At 41.7% G+C, this 15,682-nt stretch overlaps 1 protein-coding gene across 3 annotated transcripts in view; it reads right to left on the bottom strand.

Moving 5' to 3' along the window:
• Positions 1–15,682, bottom strand: part of LOC137355859 (CUB and sushi domain-containing protein 1-like) — a 1,186,508-nt gene that overhangs the window by 898,702 nt on the left and 272,124 nt on the right. For all 3 annotated transcript variants that reach the window (XM_068021465.1, XM_068021474.1, XM_068021456.1), the window contains exon 6: positions 11,919–12,022. In XM_068021465.1, coding sequence (XP_067877566.1) covers positions 11,919–12,022 — 104 coding nt within the window. The remainder of the gene's footprint in view (positions 1–11,918; positions 12,023–15,682) is intronic.

The raw sequence follows: 15,682 nt of genomic DNA on the forward strand, positions 1-15,682 counted from the left end.
AAGTGAGAAACAGGTCAAAGATAATAAGTTGAGAGGGGAGGTGAAGAAAAAAATAAGAATGGCAAAGAGAGAACATGATAATATGATGGCATTCAACATAAAAGGGAACCCAAAAATCTACCCGCATGTAAATAGTAAATGGGTAGTAAGAGGTGGAGTTTTTGCAGATGAGCTACAGTGGATGTCTGAGGTTGGCACAAGATAGGCGAGTGTAACATACCAGGACAGCAGATCTCCTGGTATGAGTAACAGCAGTAGTAAGAGGTGGAGTGGGGCCTTTTAGGGACAAACAGGGTAATATATACTTAGTGGCATAGGGCAAGGCTAGAATACTTAGAGTATTTTGTATCAGTGCTTACTAAGGAAGAGGAATCTTACAAAATATCGGTAGGAGCGGAGAGAGTGGGGTAATGGATAGAGTAAAAATTGAGAAACAGGAGGTACTGGAAATATGGGCTATGCTTAGGGTAGCTAAGTCACCTGGTCCGGATGGCTTGCCTCCCAGATTGCCAAAGGAAATGGGAGTGGAGATACCAGAAGGGCTTGCAAAAATCTTCCAATCTTCCCTAGAAATGGGGGAGGTGCCAGAGGATTAGAGAATGGCAAATGTGACACACTTACTCAAGAAAGGATGTAAGGACAGTACTAGCAACAATAATCAGGGGAAAAAAAAATCAACAGGTACTTGGAGAGGTTTGAGTTAATTGAGGAGAACCAGCATGGATTTGTAAGAAGCAGATCGTGCTTGACTAATCTAATTGAATGTTTTGGTGAAGTAACAGAGACGGTTGATGAAGGGAATGCGGTGGATGTTGCCTATATGGATTTTAAGAAAACATTTGATAATTATCACATAAAAGGCTGGTTAACAAAATTGAGGCTCATGAAATAGGAGGGTCAGAGTCCAACTGGATAAAAATTTGGCTGAAGGACAGAAAACAGTGAGTTGTGGTAAATGGTTGTTTTTCAAACTGGAGGATGGTTAGACAGTGGTGTTCCTCAAGGGTCAGTACAGGTCCACTGCTTTTTTGCTATATATAAATGACTTGGATTTTGAAATCTTCGTGGGATGATGGTGGTGTCGTGGTAATGTTACTGGACTAGTAATCCTGGGACCAGGATAATGGCCTAGAGGTTTGGGTTCAAAGCCCACCACAGTAGCAGGTGGAGTTTCAATTCAATGAATTAAAAAATCTGGAAGCTAGTTTCAGTAATGGTGTCATGAAACTATCATTGACTGTTGTAAAAACCTATCTGGTTCACTAATGTCCTTTAGGGAAGGAAATCTGCCATCCCTACCTGGTCTCATCTATATGTGGCTCCAGACCCATAGCAATGTATTTGACTCTCAACTGCCTTCTAAAATGGCCTAGCAAGCCACTCAGTTGCCCACTAAGGGCAATTAGGGATGGGAAACAAATGCTGGCCTTGCCAGCGATGCCCTCATCCCATGAAAGAATAAAAAAAAGTAGAATTTCAAAATTTGATGATGATACCAAACTTGGAGGAGTGGCAAACAGTGAGCATGATATGAACCACCTGTAATAGGACATAGGCTCGCAGAAAGGGCAGACAAGTGGAAGATGGAATGTAATAAAGACAAATGAGAGGTGATGCATTTTGGCTGAAGGGATAGGGTGAGACAATATAGACGTAATGGTGCAATTCTGAAAAGTGTGCAGGAACAGAGGGACTTGAGGATGCACATGCATAGATCTTTGTAAGTGGCAGGACATATTGACAGAGTGGTTAACATAGCATATGGGATCTCATAAATAGAGGCATAGAGTACAAAAGCAGGGAGGTTATGCTGAACCTTTATAAAGCTCTGGCTCGGCCTCAACTGGAGTATTGCATCTAGTTCTGGCCCTCCACACTTTAGGAAGGATGTGAGGGTCCTTGAGAAGGTGCAAAGGAGATTTACTAGAATGATTCCAGGGACGGAGTAGTTTAGTTACATGATTAGGTTGGAAAAGTTGAGGTTGTTCTCCCTGGAGCAAACAAAATTGAGGGGAGATTTGATAGAGGTGTAAAGATTATGACAGGCTTAGATAAATTAGACAAGGAAAAATTATTCCCATTATTTATTTAGAGATACAGCACTGAAACAGGCCCTTCGGCCCACCTAGTCTGTGCCAACCACCAACCATCGACCTGGGTTCAATTCTCGGTACTGCCTGTGTGGAGTTTGCAAGTTCTTCCTGTGTCTGCGTGGGTTTCCTCCGGGTGCTCCAGTTTCCTCCCACATGCCAAAGACTTGCAGGTTGATAGGTAAATTGGCCATTATAAATTGTCCCCAGTATAGGTAGGTGGTAGGGAAATATAGGGACAGGTGGGGATGTGGTAGGAATATGAAATTAGTGTAGGATTAGTATAAATGGGTGGTTGATGGTCGGCACAGACTCGGTGGGCCGAAGGGCCTGTTTCAATGCTGTATCTCTAACTAAGATTGCAAGCTTTGGGCAAGAGATGCAAGGGGAATGTGAGGGAGAATTTTTTATGCAGTGAATGGTAATGACCTGGAACTCACTGCCCATGAGGATGGTGCAGGTAGAGATAATCAACTATTTCAAAAGGGTGTGCACTTAAAGGAAATAAACAAGCAGGGCTATGGGGATTGAGCAGGGGAGGGAGACTGACTGGACTGCACTGCAGAGAGCCAGCATGGACTCAATAGGTCAAAAGGCCTCATTCTATGCCATAAATGACTCTATTACTTCTCCCACCTTTTATGTGTAGAAATGTCTCCTAATTTCACTCCCGAAAGGTCTGGCTTTAATCTTTAGACAATGCCCCTTAGCCTTTGATTCCCCAACCAACAGGAATAATTCCTCTTTATCCATCCTATCTGTTCCCCTTAACATCTTGAAAACTTCAATCAAATAACACCTTAACCCTTCGGAACGTACTGGAAGCTATATATATTAATACACAGGGCCCTGTTTTTTGCAGATAGAAAGAACATGGACACACAATGTGCCTTTTCAGCTAAACAAAATAAGTGACAGCCATTCGCTGGTTCATTCCTCAGGGCAATGCCTTGACCAGAGTCAAGCTGCCTGGTTTAAATTTCAAACAAAGCTTAGCAGTTAACTGTCAGTCACCATAACTAGTGCACTCTCCATGGCAATGCCTCTACCAATCAGAGTCTACTTGACAAGCAATCAGCACCCTCTTCTCATACAGTACAAATTTGTTGTTCCCCTTACTTTGGCATTCTTGCGAATTGTCCGGAAGAGTGCAAGACAAAAAGCTTCGAAAAAATGTCTATTTTCAGCAATAAAACATTTTTTGTAGCAAAAGCCTAAAGTTCTGGAGTAGAATGTTTTGTTTTTGTATTTTCATGTAAGAAAAATGCTCAAGCTCTCACACCCTTCAAACTGTGAATAATGTTACTGTTTAGTTTGCAAAATGTCTCCCTTTATCTCCTTCTTCTTCACTGGAGCATCTTTTCTCTGTTTCACCTGTTCCTTCACACTTCATTTATTTTTGTTTCTCTTTCCCTCTCCATTTATGGTATCTCCTCAACTAGTGTTTCTCCTTTACTTCACTTCTGTCTTTCTCCTTTATCTTTTGGTCTATTTTGCCCTCCTTCACTTCACACATTCTCTTATTTCTCATTCTGCTTCATCACTTATTATTAGGCCTCCATTTTATTTTCCTCTCCTCTTCCATACCTATGCAAGTAAAGGTACACAGGGGTAGCTGGGTGGGTCAGCAGATTAGGATACACTTGGAGTAAATGGGCCAGGAACCATTTGGCCTGGGTAGGCAACAGATAGGAAGGCCAGGAATATTCAGAAGAGGCAATCACTTACATTTTGCCCCGCATCTCGCTTTCTCGAACAGAATTTGTTTATAGGAGCTAGAACTGTCTCGTGCTTTTTCAGAGGTGACATGGGTTGTCCTGATGTGCTGGAAATCTGACATCTTCAGGTATGGAATTTCCACTCATCCTAAATGTGTAGGTAGTTGTGCATTGTAATTGCTCTGATAATACCAACAATATGATCTTTCCTGATGCTACTTAGCACAATTAGTCTCAAATGACAGGGTACAAAAGCAATTACATAACACACTGCTTGAAGCATTTCATGTCGACCTTCGGCTGAAAGTGTAGAGGGAATTATGTGACTTTAGTTTCACAAATGTGTTCTGATATGCTTCACTTCACTAAGTCCCTAATCTCTGCCATTCTGCCTCAACGAGGGACCAGGTACTAGTTGAGCGAAGAAAATTTGAATGAGAAATTTTCATAGGGTTAGGTTTATGCATGAATGAACAATGCCAATGGCCTAGGAGCAGGCTGATGGTTGTACTCTCTTGACTACCATGGAAGAACTATAAGGGGAGAAAATCAAATAAAAGAACATATCCTCGGAAACAAAATAAGGCTCCTTTTTCCCTCATGATTCAAAATGCATATATACTCTCTCTAAATGCTGGCTTTTTTTGTCAGAAACTAATTGGTGTTCAACAGTCACACTAGAAGACAGTATGAGAGGTTACAAATAACTGTTGGCGCTCTTAGAAGATTAATAGTTTGACATGTCCATTTAACATTTCTCTGTCTACCACTAACAAAGCTAATAATGTTTATTTTGAAGTGTAACTACTGTTGTAATTTAGGGAAACACAGCATCCAATTTGCACACAGCAAACATCCACAAGCAGCAATGGGATAATTGACCAAATCATCCATTTTAATAATGCTGCCTGAGGATAAAAATCGACATGAGCATTAAAGAACTCCCCTGCTCTTATTCAAACAGTGCCATGGGTTCTTTTACACACAGCTGTAAGGTAGATAAGGTTTAATGTCTCAGATGGTGTAGCACTCCCTCAGTACTGCACTGAAGAGTCAGTTTAGATCCCGTGCTCAAATGTTGCAATAGGGCATGAACCCAGGACCTTCTGACTGATAAGTGAGAGGCTAACACTGAATCAAGGCTGATTCGAGGTAGATGTGAATAGGAAAATGCGATAATACTCAATTGGCTAATTTCAATGAGTTGTGAAGGGTTCTGACCCATGAAGATTGGAATCATAGATTGGTAGGTAAAACAATAAATGAGCAACAGGAGGCCTCCAAAGAAGAAATAGTTCAGTTACAGATGAGACACATTCCCATGAGAGGGAAAGGAAGGGCTAGAGCTCTAGCTAGAGCTCCCTGGATGGCTAATGTTATTGGGCTGTAATTTATGGTCAGCAGTGAACAAGTGGCACCAGCCATTCATTACACTTGTACTTGACCATAGACTTTCTATTGGATTGGAAGCTCTTGTAAGACAATGCAGCACCCTCTACTGGGCATCTGGAGCCTGTGGAACAGGGCAATCAACTGTGCATCTTCATAACCAATCAGACTGAAGAAATGTTAATGCTCAGCACAGAGTCTGAACCAAGAATTTGGACCAGTTAATTCAATGCCATATCAGGTCCAAAAAGCAAAAGAAAGATGGAATAAAGTAAGAGATAAGAGAGACAGAGAGAAAAAGTTAAAAGGAATATTTACATTTATATATTCTTTTTAGTTTCCAACAATAATTAAAATTTGAAGGAATGAGACACCAAACTTGTAAAAGTTAATTTTCAGCCACACCGAGGTTTTTTGGTAGTAATTAAGGTGTTGTGGTGTTAAAAATTTAATTACACTGGAATGCTCAAGTCCTAAATTTTAGGTCCATGATGAGAATTCGATAGCAGGATAAAATCACAAACAATGAGGTCCTCCATCATACTTGGCTCAACAGTATGGAAGTCACCTTCCAGAAAATTAAACTTGGATAATCAGGCCATGAGTCAGCATTGAATGATGACAGAATTCCCAAGCAGGTCTTCTGTGGGGAACTGTCTCAGAGAAAAAAATATCAAGGTGGTCAGCACAAATGATATAAGGTCACCCTAAAAAGAAGCCTTACAAACTCTTGGGAAAACACTGGAGCCAACTGGCTCACATGGAGGCAAGCACTGAAACCTGGTTCAACATGTTTCGAGGACCATCTACACCAAACTCCCAACATCCAACGTGCCCAGAGGAAGGTCAGAGGTGGTTGAAGTTCTCCCAAATACCAATGACAATAGGAACTGCCAGTTCTGTGGACGCCCATGCTGATCGCACATCAGACCCTTCAATAATGAGTGGATCCACAGAAGACAATGAAATCATTTACAGCTTGGACATATTCAAGCAATAAGGAGTCTACCAAAGATATATCAACTACGTACAGCCTTGCATGTATTTGAATGTTAAGTCTCGAGACGAGATACTGGTATAGCACAGTTTTTGGAGGAGCAAGGCCACACAGGCAGCAACCTCCTAATTTCCATGTTTAACTGTGTATGTGCAGTTGCCAGATGTTGCTTTGTGATTTACACTTGCACACTGTTAATCTCACCGATATTTTCTATGACAAAATCCGCCCAATGAGATTAATGAAACAGAAAAGGCGCTGAAGACACGGCTACCAATGGTACAGCGATTAAAATTGGGGATGCTCAAGAAGCTAGAATTAGACAAATGAAGATAACTCAGAGGGATGTGGGGCTGGAGGAGATTACAGAGATAGGAAGGGGTGAGGATGAGAAGTTTAAAATCGAGGCGTTGCTTGACCGGGAGCCAATGTAGGTCATTGAGCACAGGGGTAATATGTTAACAGGACTTGGCACATGTAAGGACATGGGCAGCAGAGGTTTGGATGGCCTCAAGTTTACGGAGGGTAGAATGTGGGAGGATGGCCAGGCGTTCATTGGAATAGCCAAGTCTAGAGGTAACAAAGGCATGAATGAAGGTTTCAGCAGCAGATGAAAATAGGCTGATATATGGTCAGAAGCTCATCTTAGGGTCAAATATGATACCAAATATAACATAGCTTGATTGGTGAAATGGGTAGATTAAATTTAACGCGAAGAAAAGTGGAGTTATTAATTTTGGACAAAACAATGAGCAGAGGTAATAGTAACTAAATGGTACAATTTTAAAGAGTTTGTCGGAAAAGGGAACTTTTCATACACAAGTCTATGAAGGTGGCAGGACAAGTAGCAGAGACTGCTAAAAATGCATAGGAGGTCCTTGACTTTATAAATACTCCAGAATTTCACTCCAGAAATTTAAAAATCTAGGCTGATACTCCAGTATAGTATTGATGAAATATTGCACTGTTGGAGGTGCTGTCTTTTGGATGAAACGATAAACCAGGGCCCTGTCTGCACTCTTAAATGAGTGTAAAAGATCCCATGGCACTATTTTAAAGAAGGCCAGAAGAGTTATCCTCCATCTCCTGACCAGTATGTACCCCTCAATCAACATCACAAAAACAGATTATCTGGTCATTATCACATTTTTGTTTGTGGGAGCTTGCTGTGCCCAAACTGACTGCTGTGATTACAGCAGTGGCTGAACTGCAAAAGTACTTTATTGGCTTTGGAATGTCCTGAGGTCATGAAAGACGCTTTATAATGCAAGTCCTTCTTCTTTAAATAAAAAGATCGAGTTCAAATGCAAAGAATTTCTGCTCAACCTTTATAAATCCCTGGTTAGGCCCCAGCTGGGGCATTGTGGCCAATTCTGGGCACTAAACATTAGGAGCTGAATTTTGTTTTCGTGCCCACCCTATCACATGGCTGGGGCAGCCTCGGTGACACCATCAATGGTATCAACTGTTACTGCGCAGGCGCTGGTGCTATTTTTAAAGGGCTGCCAGGCCTGCATTGACAGATGAAAGTTAACCTCATCCCCCACTACAACTGCAACAAAAAATAAAGTGTGACCCACCACACCCCCACCCCCAACTACACCACAAAAGCCCAGATTATCCCTTTTCCATCCCAACTGCACTAAGTGCAGAGTTGACCCCTTTCACCCCCCACCCCCCCACAACTGACCTAAGTGCAGAGTTCAATTCTTCCCCCCCTCCCGCACACCCAACTACACTGACAATGCAGAGTTGACCCCTTCCCCTCACCCCCCACCCCCCCCCCACTTCACTAAAAATGCAGCGATCGCCTCTTCCCCACCTCAGTGGCGCCAGCTTTCCCTGGCCAGGAAAGTGAAGACGTGGGAGTGCCACCGTCGCTTGGAAGATCTGGAACTGCTGGTAAGATCACTCTGGCTTCCATTAAATTTATTTAAATAACTGTTTTGAAATACAGGTCCCGCTGCAGAGTGGCAGATATACTGCCACGGAGCTTGCCCGCCAGGAAGATCGGGCCCGGCATTGCTGGCATCAGGCTCCGAGGCGGGCCGCTGCTCTGCGATCTTCCACCCACCCCGTCATGGAGCCCAAAGTCGGGAGCCCAACAAAATTCAGCATTAGGAAGGATGTGAAGGCCTTAAAGAGGGTGTACGATAATTACTAGAATGGTACCAGGTATGAAGGACTGCAGTTATGTAGAGAGACTAGAGAAAATTGGTTTGTTGTCATTCGAGCAGAGAAGGTTATGGGGGAATTTGATAGATATGTTTAAAATCATGAAGGGTTTTGATAGAGTGAATAAGGAGGAATTGTTTCCAGTAGCAGAAGAGTTGGTAACCGGAGGACACAGATTTAAGATAATTGGCAAAAGAACCAGAGGTGACTTGAGGAAAAACATTTTTACACAGCGTTATGATCTGGAATGCACTGCCCTAAAGGCTGGTGGAAGCAGATTCAGTAATAACTTTCAAAAGGGAATTGGATAAATATGTGAAGGGGAAAGAAATTACAAAGCTACGGAGAAAGCAGGGGAGTGAGACTAATTAGATAACTCTACCAAAGAGCCAGCAGAGGCACCATGGGTGAATGGCCTCAGTCTGTGTTGTTTCATGCTATGATTCTATGACATCTGGTGCGCTGTTTTGACACCTGTTCAATTATTTATAGACCGTCACAACAATGCGACTGGCATTGTCACATTAATTTATTTGAAATGTTAAATTAATTTTAAGGTTGAACAGGATTCAGTTGGAGGCATGCATACCTTCTTATTTTAGGGCAGTTGCAGTTTTTATTCACAAGGGGGAAATCTACAGAGCCTGAAAACAACTCAAATCAAGGGCCCATTAAGTGATTTTTCTGGGGGTTGCATTAAGTATATCAGATGCCTTGGAGCCCTGCAGGGTAATCAGAAAGGAACAGACTGAATTTTGGACTGGTGAGGAATAAGGTTGTTGCCTTATACAAAATTTATGGAGCATTGTAGTGCTCAGGAGAAGCCCAATCACATTGCTTTGATCAGTTCTCATAAAATTTTTTACCTAGGGTTTCATGTGACCCTGATGACCCTGAACTTCCTCTTCTGGTCCCCACATTAGCTGTTATTGTAAACAGTTCTCTTTCTTCAGGTGTTGTCCCTCGCTCCTTTAAATCTGCCGTCATCACCCCTCTTCTCAAAAAAACACTTGACCCCACCGCCCTTACAAACTACTGTTCCATCTCCAACATCCCTTTCCTCTCCAAAGTCCTTGAACATGTTTTCACCTCCCAAATTCATTCCCATTTTTCCCAATTTCCATGTTTGAATCACTCCACTCAGATTTCCACCCCACCACAGTAGCGAAACAGCTCTTATCAAAGACACAAATGACGTTCTGTGTGACTGTGACAAAGGTAAATTTTCCCTTCTTGTCCTTCTCGACCTGTCTGCAGCCTTTGACAGGGTTGACTGCACCGTCCTCCTTCAATGCCTATGCACTGTTGTTAAGCTGGATGGGACTGCCATAGCTTGGTTCCTTTCTTATCTTTCTAATCGTAGCCAGGGAATCATCTGCAATGGTTTCTCCTTCCACTCCTGCTCTGTGACCTCTGGAGCCCCCTAAGGATCCACTCTTGCCCCCCTCCTATTTCTGAACTATATGTGACCCCTCGATGATATCATCCAAAAACATAACATCAGGTTCCACATGTGTGCTGACGACACTCAGCTCTACCTCAACGTCACCTCTTTGGATCCCTCCCACTGTCTCTGATTTGTCACACTGCTTGTCTGACATCCAATATTGGATGAGCAGAAATTTCCTCCAATATTGGGATGACTGAAGCCATCGTCTTTGGTCTCCTTCCCAAACTCCATTCCCTGTCCAGTGTTTCCATCCCTGGTAACTGTTTAAGCTGAACAAGACCATTTATAACCTTGATGTTGCATTTGATCCGGAGATGGATTTTCTACCACATATTTGCACCATCACTAAGACTGCCTACTTCCACCTCCATAACATTTCTCAATTCTGATCCTACGTCAGCTCATCTGTAGCTTATCTATGCATTCGTTGCCTCTAAACTTGATTATTATAATGCTCTCCTGCCTGGCTTCCCATCTGCCACCCTACATAAAATTATACACATCCAAAACTCTGCTGTCTGTACCTTAACTTGCTCCAAATCTCATTCATCCATCAACCCTGTGCCTGCTGACCTTCACTGGCTCCCCATTCGACAATGCCTCAATATTAAAATCCTCATCCTTGTTTTCAATATCCTGTATGATCTCACCCCTCCCTATCTGTGTCATCTCCTCCAGCCCTACAAACCTTCAAGAATTCTGTGTTCTTCCAATTCTGGCATCATCGATTTTAACTGATTCACCATAGGTAGCTGAGCTATCAGCTACCTTGGCCCTAAGCTCTGGAATTCCCATCCTAAGCTTCTATGCCTCCCTACCTGTCTCTCCTCTTTTAAGATGTTCCTTAAAACGTACTTCTTTGATCAAGCTTTTGGTCATCTGTCCTGATATCCTTTTGTAGCTTGTTTTTTTTTATTGAGATCAATCTTGATCAGCACCTTGGGAAGTTTTACGACATTAAATGCACAATAGAAATCTAAGTTGTTGTGTGGTGGATTTGTGGCAAAATGGAAATAATTGTAGGGAGAGAAGGCTCGAACGTACACCAGCCTGTCACTGAGTTCCCAGAAGAGGGATTCAGCTTCACAGTAGGTACAGATCTTTGCCTGAGCTCTTCAACTGAGATTCAAGAAGTGGTGATGGGTAGCTTTTCATTAGATGGTCCTTTCACCTGTGCTGAAGAGAGATGTCCAACTTAAAACTGATGGTGAAACTGTGAACATTGAGGTGACAACCACTTGATACTTGGACATGGAAACATGTGCTCATGTAGCCAGAGTTTAATGCCTACAGTGATTGGATTTCAGAAAGATAAATGACACTGAAGAAGCTCTGAACCTCAAACTGGTGGAGCTACTGTTCGATTGGATAAGCTATGTATCCATGCTATGTTTAGGTGGATACTACAAATAGAATCACACATTTTCTGGTGAGTTGTTCTGTTTGTGAGGAAATCCTGGTATCTGCTATCCTATTAGCAGGAACTCAAAACTGTGCTCGGCAGCACCATGGCTATAAGAGCAGGGCAGAGGCTGGGTACACTGCAACAAGTGGCTCAACTCTTGAGCCTTCAAAGCCTCTCTGGCATAGACAAGTGTGATGGAATACTCATCACTTGTCTGATAGGTGCAGCAGCAACAACACTCAAAAAGCTCGATACCTTCTAGAAGCGAGCAGTTCACTCCATCGGTGCTCCTGCCACTGGACTCATATCCATTCCCTCCACCACTGGCGCAGTTTGTACAATCTTCAATATGAACTGTAGAAACTCAATGAGGTTACTTTGACAACACTTCCCTTTCCTACAAACTCTACCACCAAGAAGCGCTAGAACATTAGTATTATCAGAAGCTTTCCTCCATGTGACACGCATCCTGCTTTGAACATATATCGCCAATCTTTCATCATTGCTGGGTCATAATCCTGGAATTCCACATCTAACATCATTGTTGTAGCACCACCTCAAAAAGACTGCAGTAGTTTAAGGAGAAGTCCTACCATTATCTTTTCATGGCAATGAGGGATTAGCAATAAATGCAGCCTTGCCATATGAGCATCCAAAGAACAAATGTTAAAAGGAATATCTAGACAGTACTCACGCGTACAACACTGTCCTGGTATCTCCTACTTTTCCTCCATCTCCTACAGTCAAGGTGTCATAACCTCTCTCCAGGTCAAATTCTTCAAACTTCAGCTTAATGATCTGTAGGCAAACAAAGCAAAACTGAATTCTCCCTGAAAAATGATTTTCCTTCCGGTAAAAAATTCATCAATTATTCCTATTTGATTAACAAATAACTTTTTCCATACTGCATAAGAATTTTTTATTTTCATGAATCTTTGAAAAACAATTAATAGTTCACTAAACATTGCACAGATGTAAAGCATTAAATTACCAATATTTTGACAGGCTATACTTATGATTGCATAGATTGTAAATCTCTGTTACAGCTTTGGTATATCAAAGAAATATTGTAATGTACACTATGTAGCAGACAAAGATGTGCTTTTTTATATTTTTGTAAAAAGTTAAATTATAGTTTATCACAGAATCAGAAAGAACAAGAGAATCACAGACTTCATTCACACTGCAGTTACCATTCTGAGACTGCTATCTGCCATGTGCAACTGGTAAATATGATAGACTATAAACAGACCCATTTTGACCAATACTGAGCTAAAGCAACTTAGGTATCTGCAGGTATGTTACAGTGCGTTACTTAGTTCTGCCAAAGGATAGTTGTTCATTTTATGAGAGAGCAATGACAGTTTCTCTCTTATCCCAATATTAAAAAAATTCTATACAAAGTTTTAAATGTATCTGTAGGTCGTCCAATGGACCACCTACAGACGTTTTAAATGCAATTTGCATTGTGTTGGTGTTATACTACACTTGGTGCAAACTTGAAACCATGCATGGATAGCTGTGATCAAAATGGAGTCTGTTCATAACATGCCATGTCTACCATCTAGACACTTCAGCTAGCAGCTAGTCAGCTCAGGCTGGGAGGGTCACACCACTTGGTTTTAGTGTGCTTGGACAGCAAAGTGGGATATAAATGGACACCTAAATTCTACTGCTACTTTTTGAATGAATGCACAAGCAAAACTGTTTCATAGAAACATAAAAATGATATATAATTGCACTCATACAGAGTGCAAAGTAATTCTTTGTACAAATCAGTATAGCATCTTCCACAAATATTTAGAGTAATGGGATAGTTTTATATTAATCAAACTGCTACTGCAAACTCAAACAATTAGCAGATGAATGTTTAGTAGTCATGAGTTTTGAAATTTGATTACATTTACATACACTGTAATGAAGCTTCAGATCTTAATGATCGATTTGCCTCCTTGAAGGTAAACATCTGGTCAATTGGTTGGTTTAATTGCCTGAAGCTGAAGTTTGGATGATTAGTAACAGCCAGAAATTTGGTCTCCCTCCATAGCCAAAGATCAATATCTTCACTTCAGTAAAATATTTCCACTTAAAATGAAGTTCAATTGTAATAGCACTCAACCTACTCTTGATGCTACATTTTGTATCATTTGACATTGAGTTCTTCAATCTGAACTATGTATAATTTTCCTTTTGGTTAAAACAAATATTGCTAAGAAAGAAAAAAAATCAAGTAAGGAGAAAGCACATTACAGTTTTGTTCATTCTTCCATATCTTTGAAACACTGTAAAATTATAATGCACAGTTTGAAATGACCAGTTTCCTCAATCAATTTGTTTAAGGCACAGTTTAAACTTTACTCCAGAATATTTATCCATTTGCTTACCCTGGCCTGCTGAACTCCAAAGATTCCTGCACCCTCTAAATCCCCTTAAAAAACACAATATATTCCATGGACTATTGCTTCATCTTAATCTTTTAAACATGACTCAATTTTAACTCAGCATTTTTAAATAAATGTAATTAATGGCTGTGCAGTTAATCATTTTCATGCACTAATAGTAAACCATCTTGTTTCATCGAGAAAAATAAAACAATTGGGGCTGAATTTTCACTTCAGGGACAGGAACCAGGAGTCAGGACTGTTTCCTAATCCTGAATACACCTTGGGGGAGAAACAGTCACTCTGGGATTTTGACTAGGGCGTCACTTTAATTGGCATAGAGCAGATTGAATGTACAATTAAGAGCGGCAGGCTGACTCTCGAAGTTGGAGGGCCAATCATAGGCCTTCCAGCTTGAGAGGAGCAGAAGGCTGCAGTAAAGAGTGCTTCAATATGACCAACATGACTGTACAACTGTCGTGATCGGGTGGGGGTGGGGTGCAAATGAGAGGGAATCCCTCTATAGGGTGCCCTTTGGCTGCACCCACACCCAGGCAGGCATGGAGGGTCTGCAGGTCTGTATGGAGTTCTGGCACCCCAGCCTGCCACTGCGTGCCTGCATGCAGTTAAAGTGCCTACAGTTACATTGGGAAGCTGGAGGCTGACTGGAATTCTCTTTTAACTGCCCTTTACAAGACTGTTAATGAACCTAATTAACTGCCCGCCTCATGGAGTTGGGCAGCCCTGCCAGGCCCCGAACACGACTCCCCTAAAATAGCCAAAACCGAGAATGCTTTGGGACCTGGCATACTGGACAATGTCGTTATTTCCAGGCCTCGTCCGCCTCTGTTCCCAACCTTGGAAGGGCCTGAAAATTCAGACCTTGGTGTTGGCTTGTTGCTGATCCACATATCTGGATTTGGAGCCAATTTTCAGCATGCAGAGAATTGGCATCTGCTGATTTAACTAGCTTATAAAGATGGACAAGTTGCCAATTGGATGGCGTTTGAGGAACAACTACATCCCATAGAACCCATTGCTTCTGTCTTGCACAGAATGGACTTGTTGCCAAACTTGGCAGCCAATAGTTCACTCCAACTTTGCAGTCAGTTAAACAACAGATTCAAATTTCCTATGCTCAAGAGAGAGTTAGCCCATCAACAAGTTCCAGTAACAAGCCTGCTCTGAATTAGGTAAAGACACATATTTCAGATTGAATGGAGGGGAGGGCATTGCACCCTGTCTAGCAGCACAATGATGTCATTGCTCCCTCTAATTCAATGTCAATGGATGAAAGGAAAATCTTCATATTTGAGGAGCTCTCAATATCCAGTCAATCTTTTCCATTCTTAAACTGGATGGATTAAATCACTAAATCATGCTTAGGGACCTGGCATGCTGGCCAATGTTGTTATTTTCAGGCCCCGAATCATAATAGTTCTGGAAGTCTTCGGAACATAGGAAAATAGGAACAGGAGTAGACCACTTGATCCCTCGAACCTGTTCTGCCACTCGATGAGATCATGGCTGATCTGTGACCTAACTCCATGTACCTTCCTATCACCCATATCCCTTAACATCTTTGGTTAACAAAAATCAATCAATCTCAGACTTAAAATAAACAATTCATCTACCATCAATTACCCTTTGCAGATGAGAGTTCCAAACTTCTACCACCCTTTGTGTAGAGAAGTGATCCCGAAGTTCACTCCTGATAGGTCTAGTTCTAATTTTTAGGCAACACCCCCTTGTCCTAGACTCCCCAACTAACGGAAATAGCTTCTCTCTCTCTGCCCTTTCTGTTCCCCTTAATATCTTGAAAACTTTGATCAAATCACTACTTAGTCCTCTAAATTCTAGCTGGTGTAGTCTCTCTTCATATTTTAACCCCTGGAATCTATGTCTTATTCTGGCAAAAATATGCTGCATTCCTTTCAAGGCCAACATATTCATCTTAAGGTGTGAGGCCCAGACTGTTCACGGTCCTGGGGGTTAGAGTTAGGAGTTAGGGTTAGGATAGGGTAATTGGGCAGGGATGGAAAAGCCTCCCCTCTTGTGTTTATGTACTCATTTCTTG

This window comes from Heterodontus francisci, chromosome 3, assembly GCF_036365525.1.
Source record: "Heterodontus francisci isolate sHetFra1 chromosome 3, sHetFra1.hap1, whole genome shotgun sequence".
Classification (NCBI taxonomy): Eukaryota; Metazoa; Chordata; class Chondrichthyes; order Heterodontiformes; family Heterodontidae; genus Heterodontus; species Heterodontus francisci.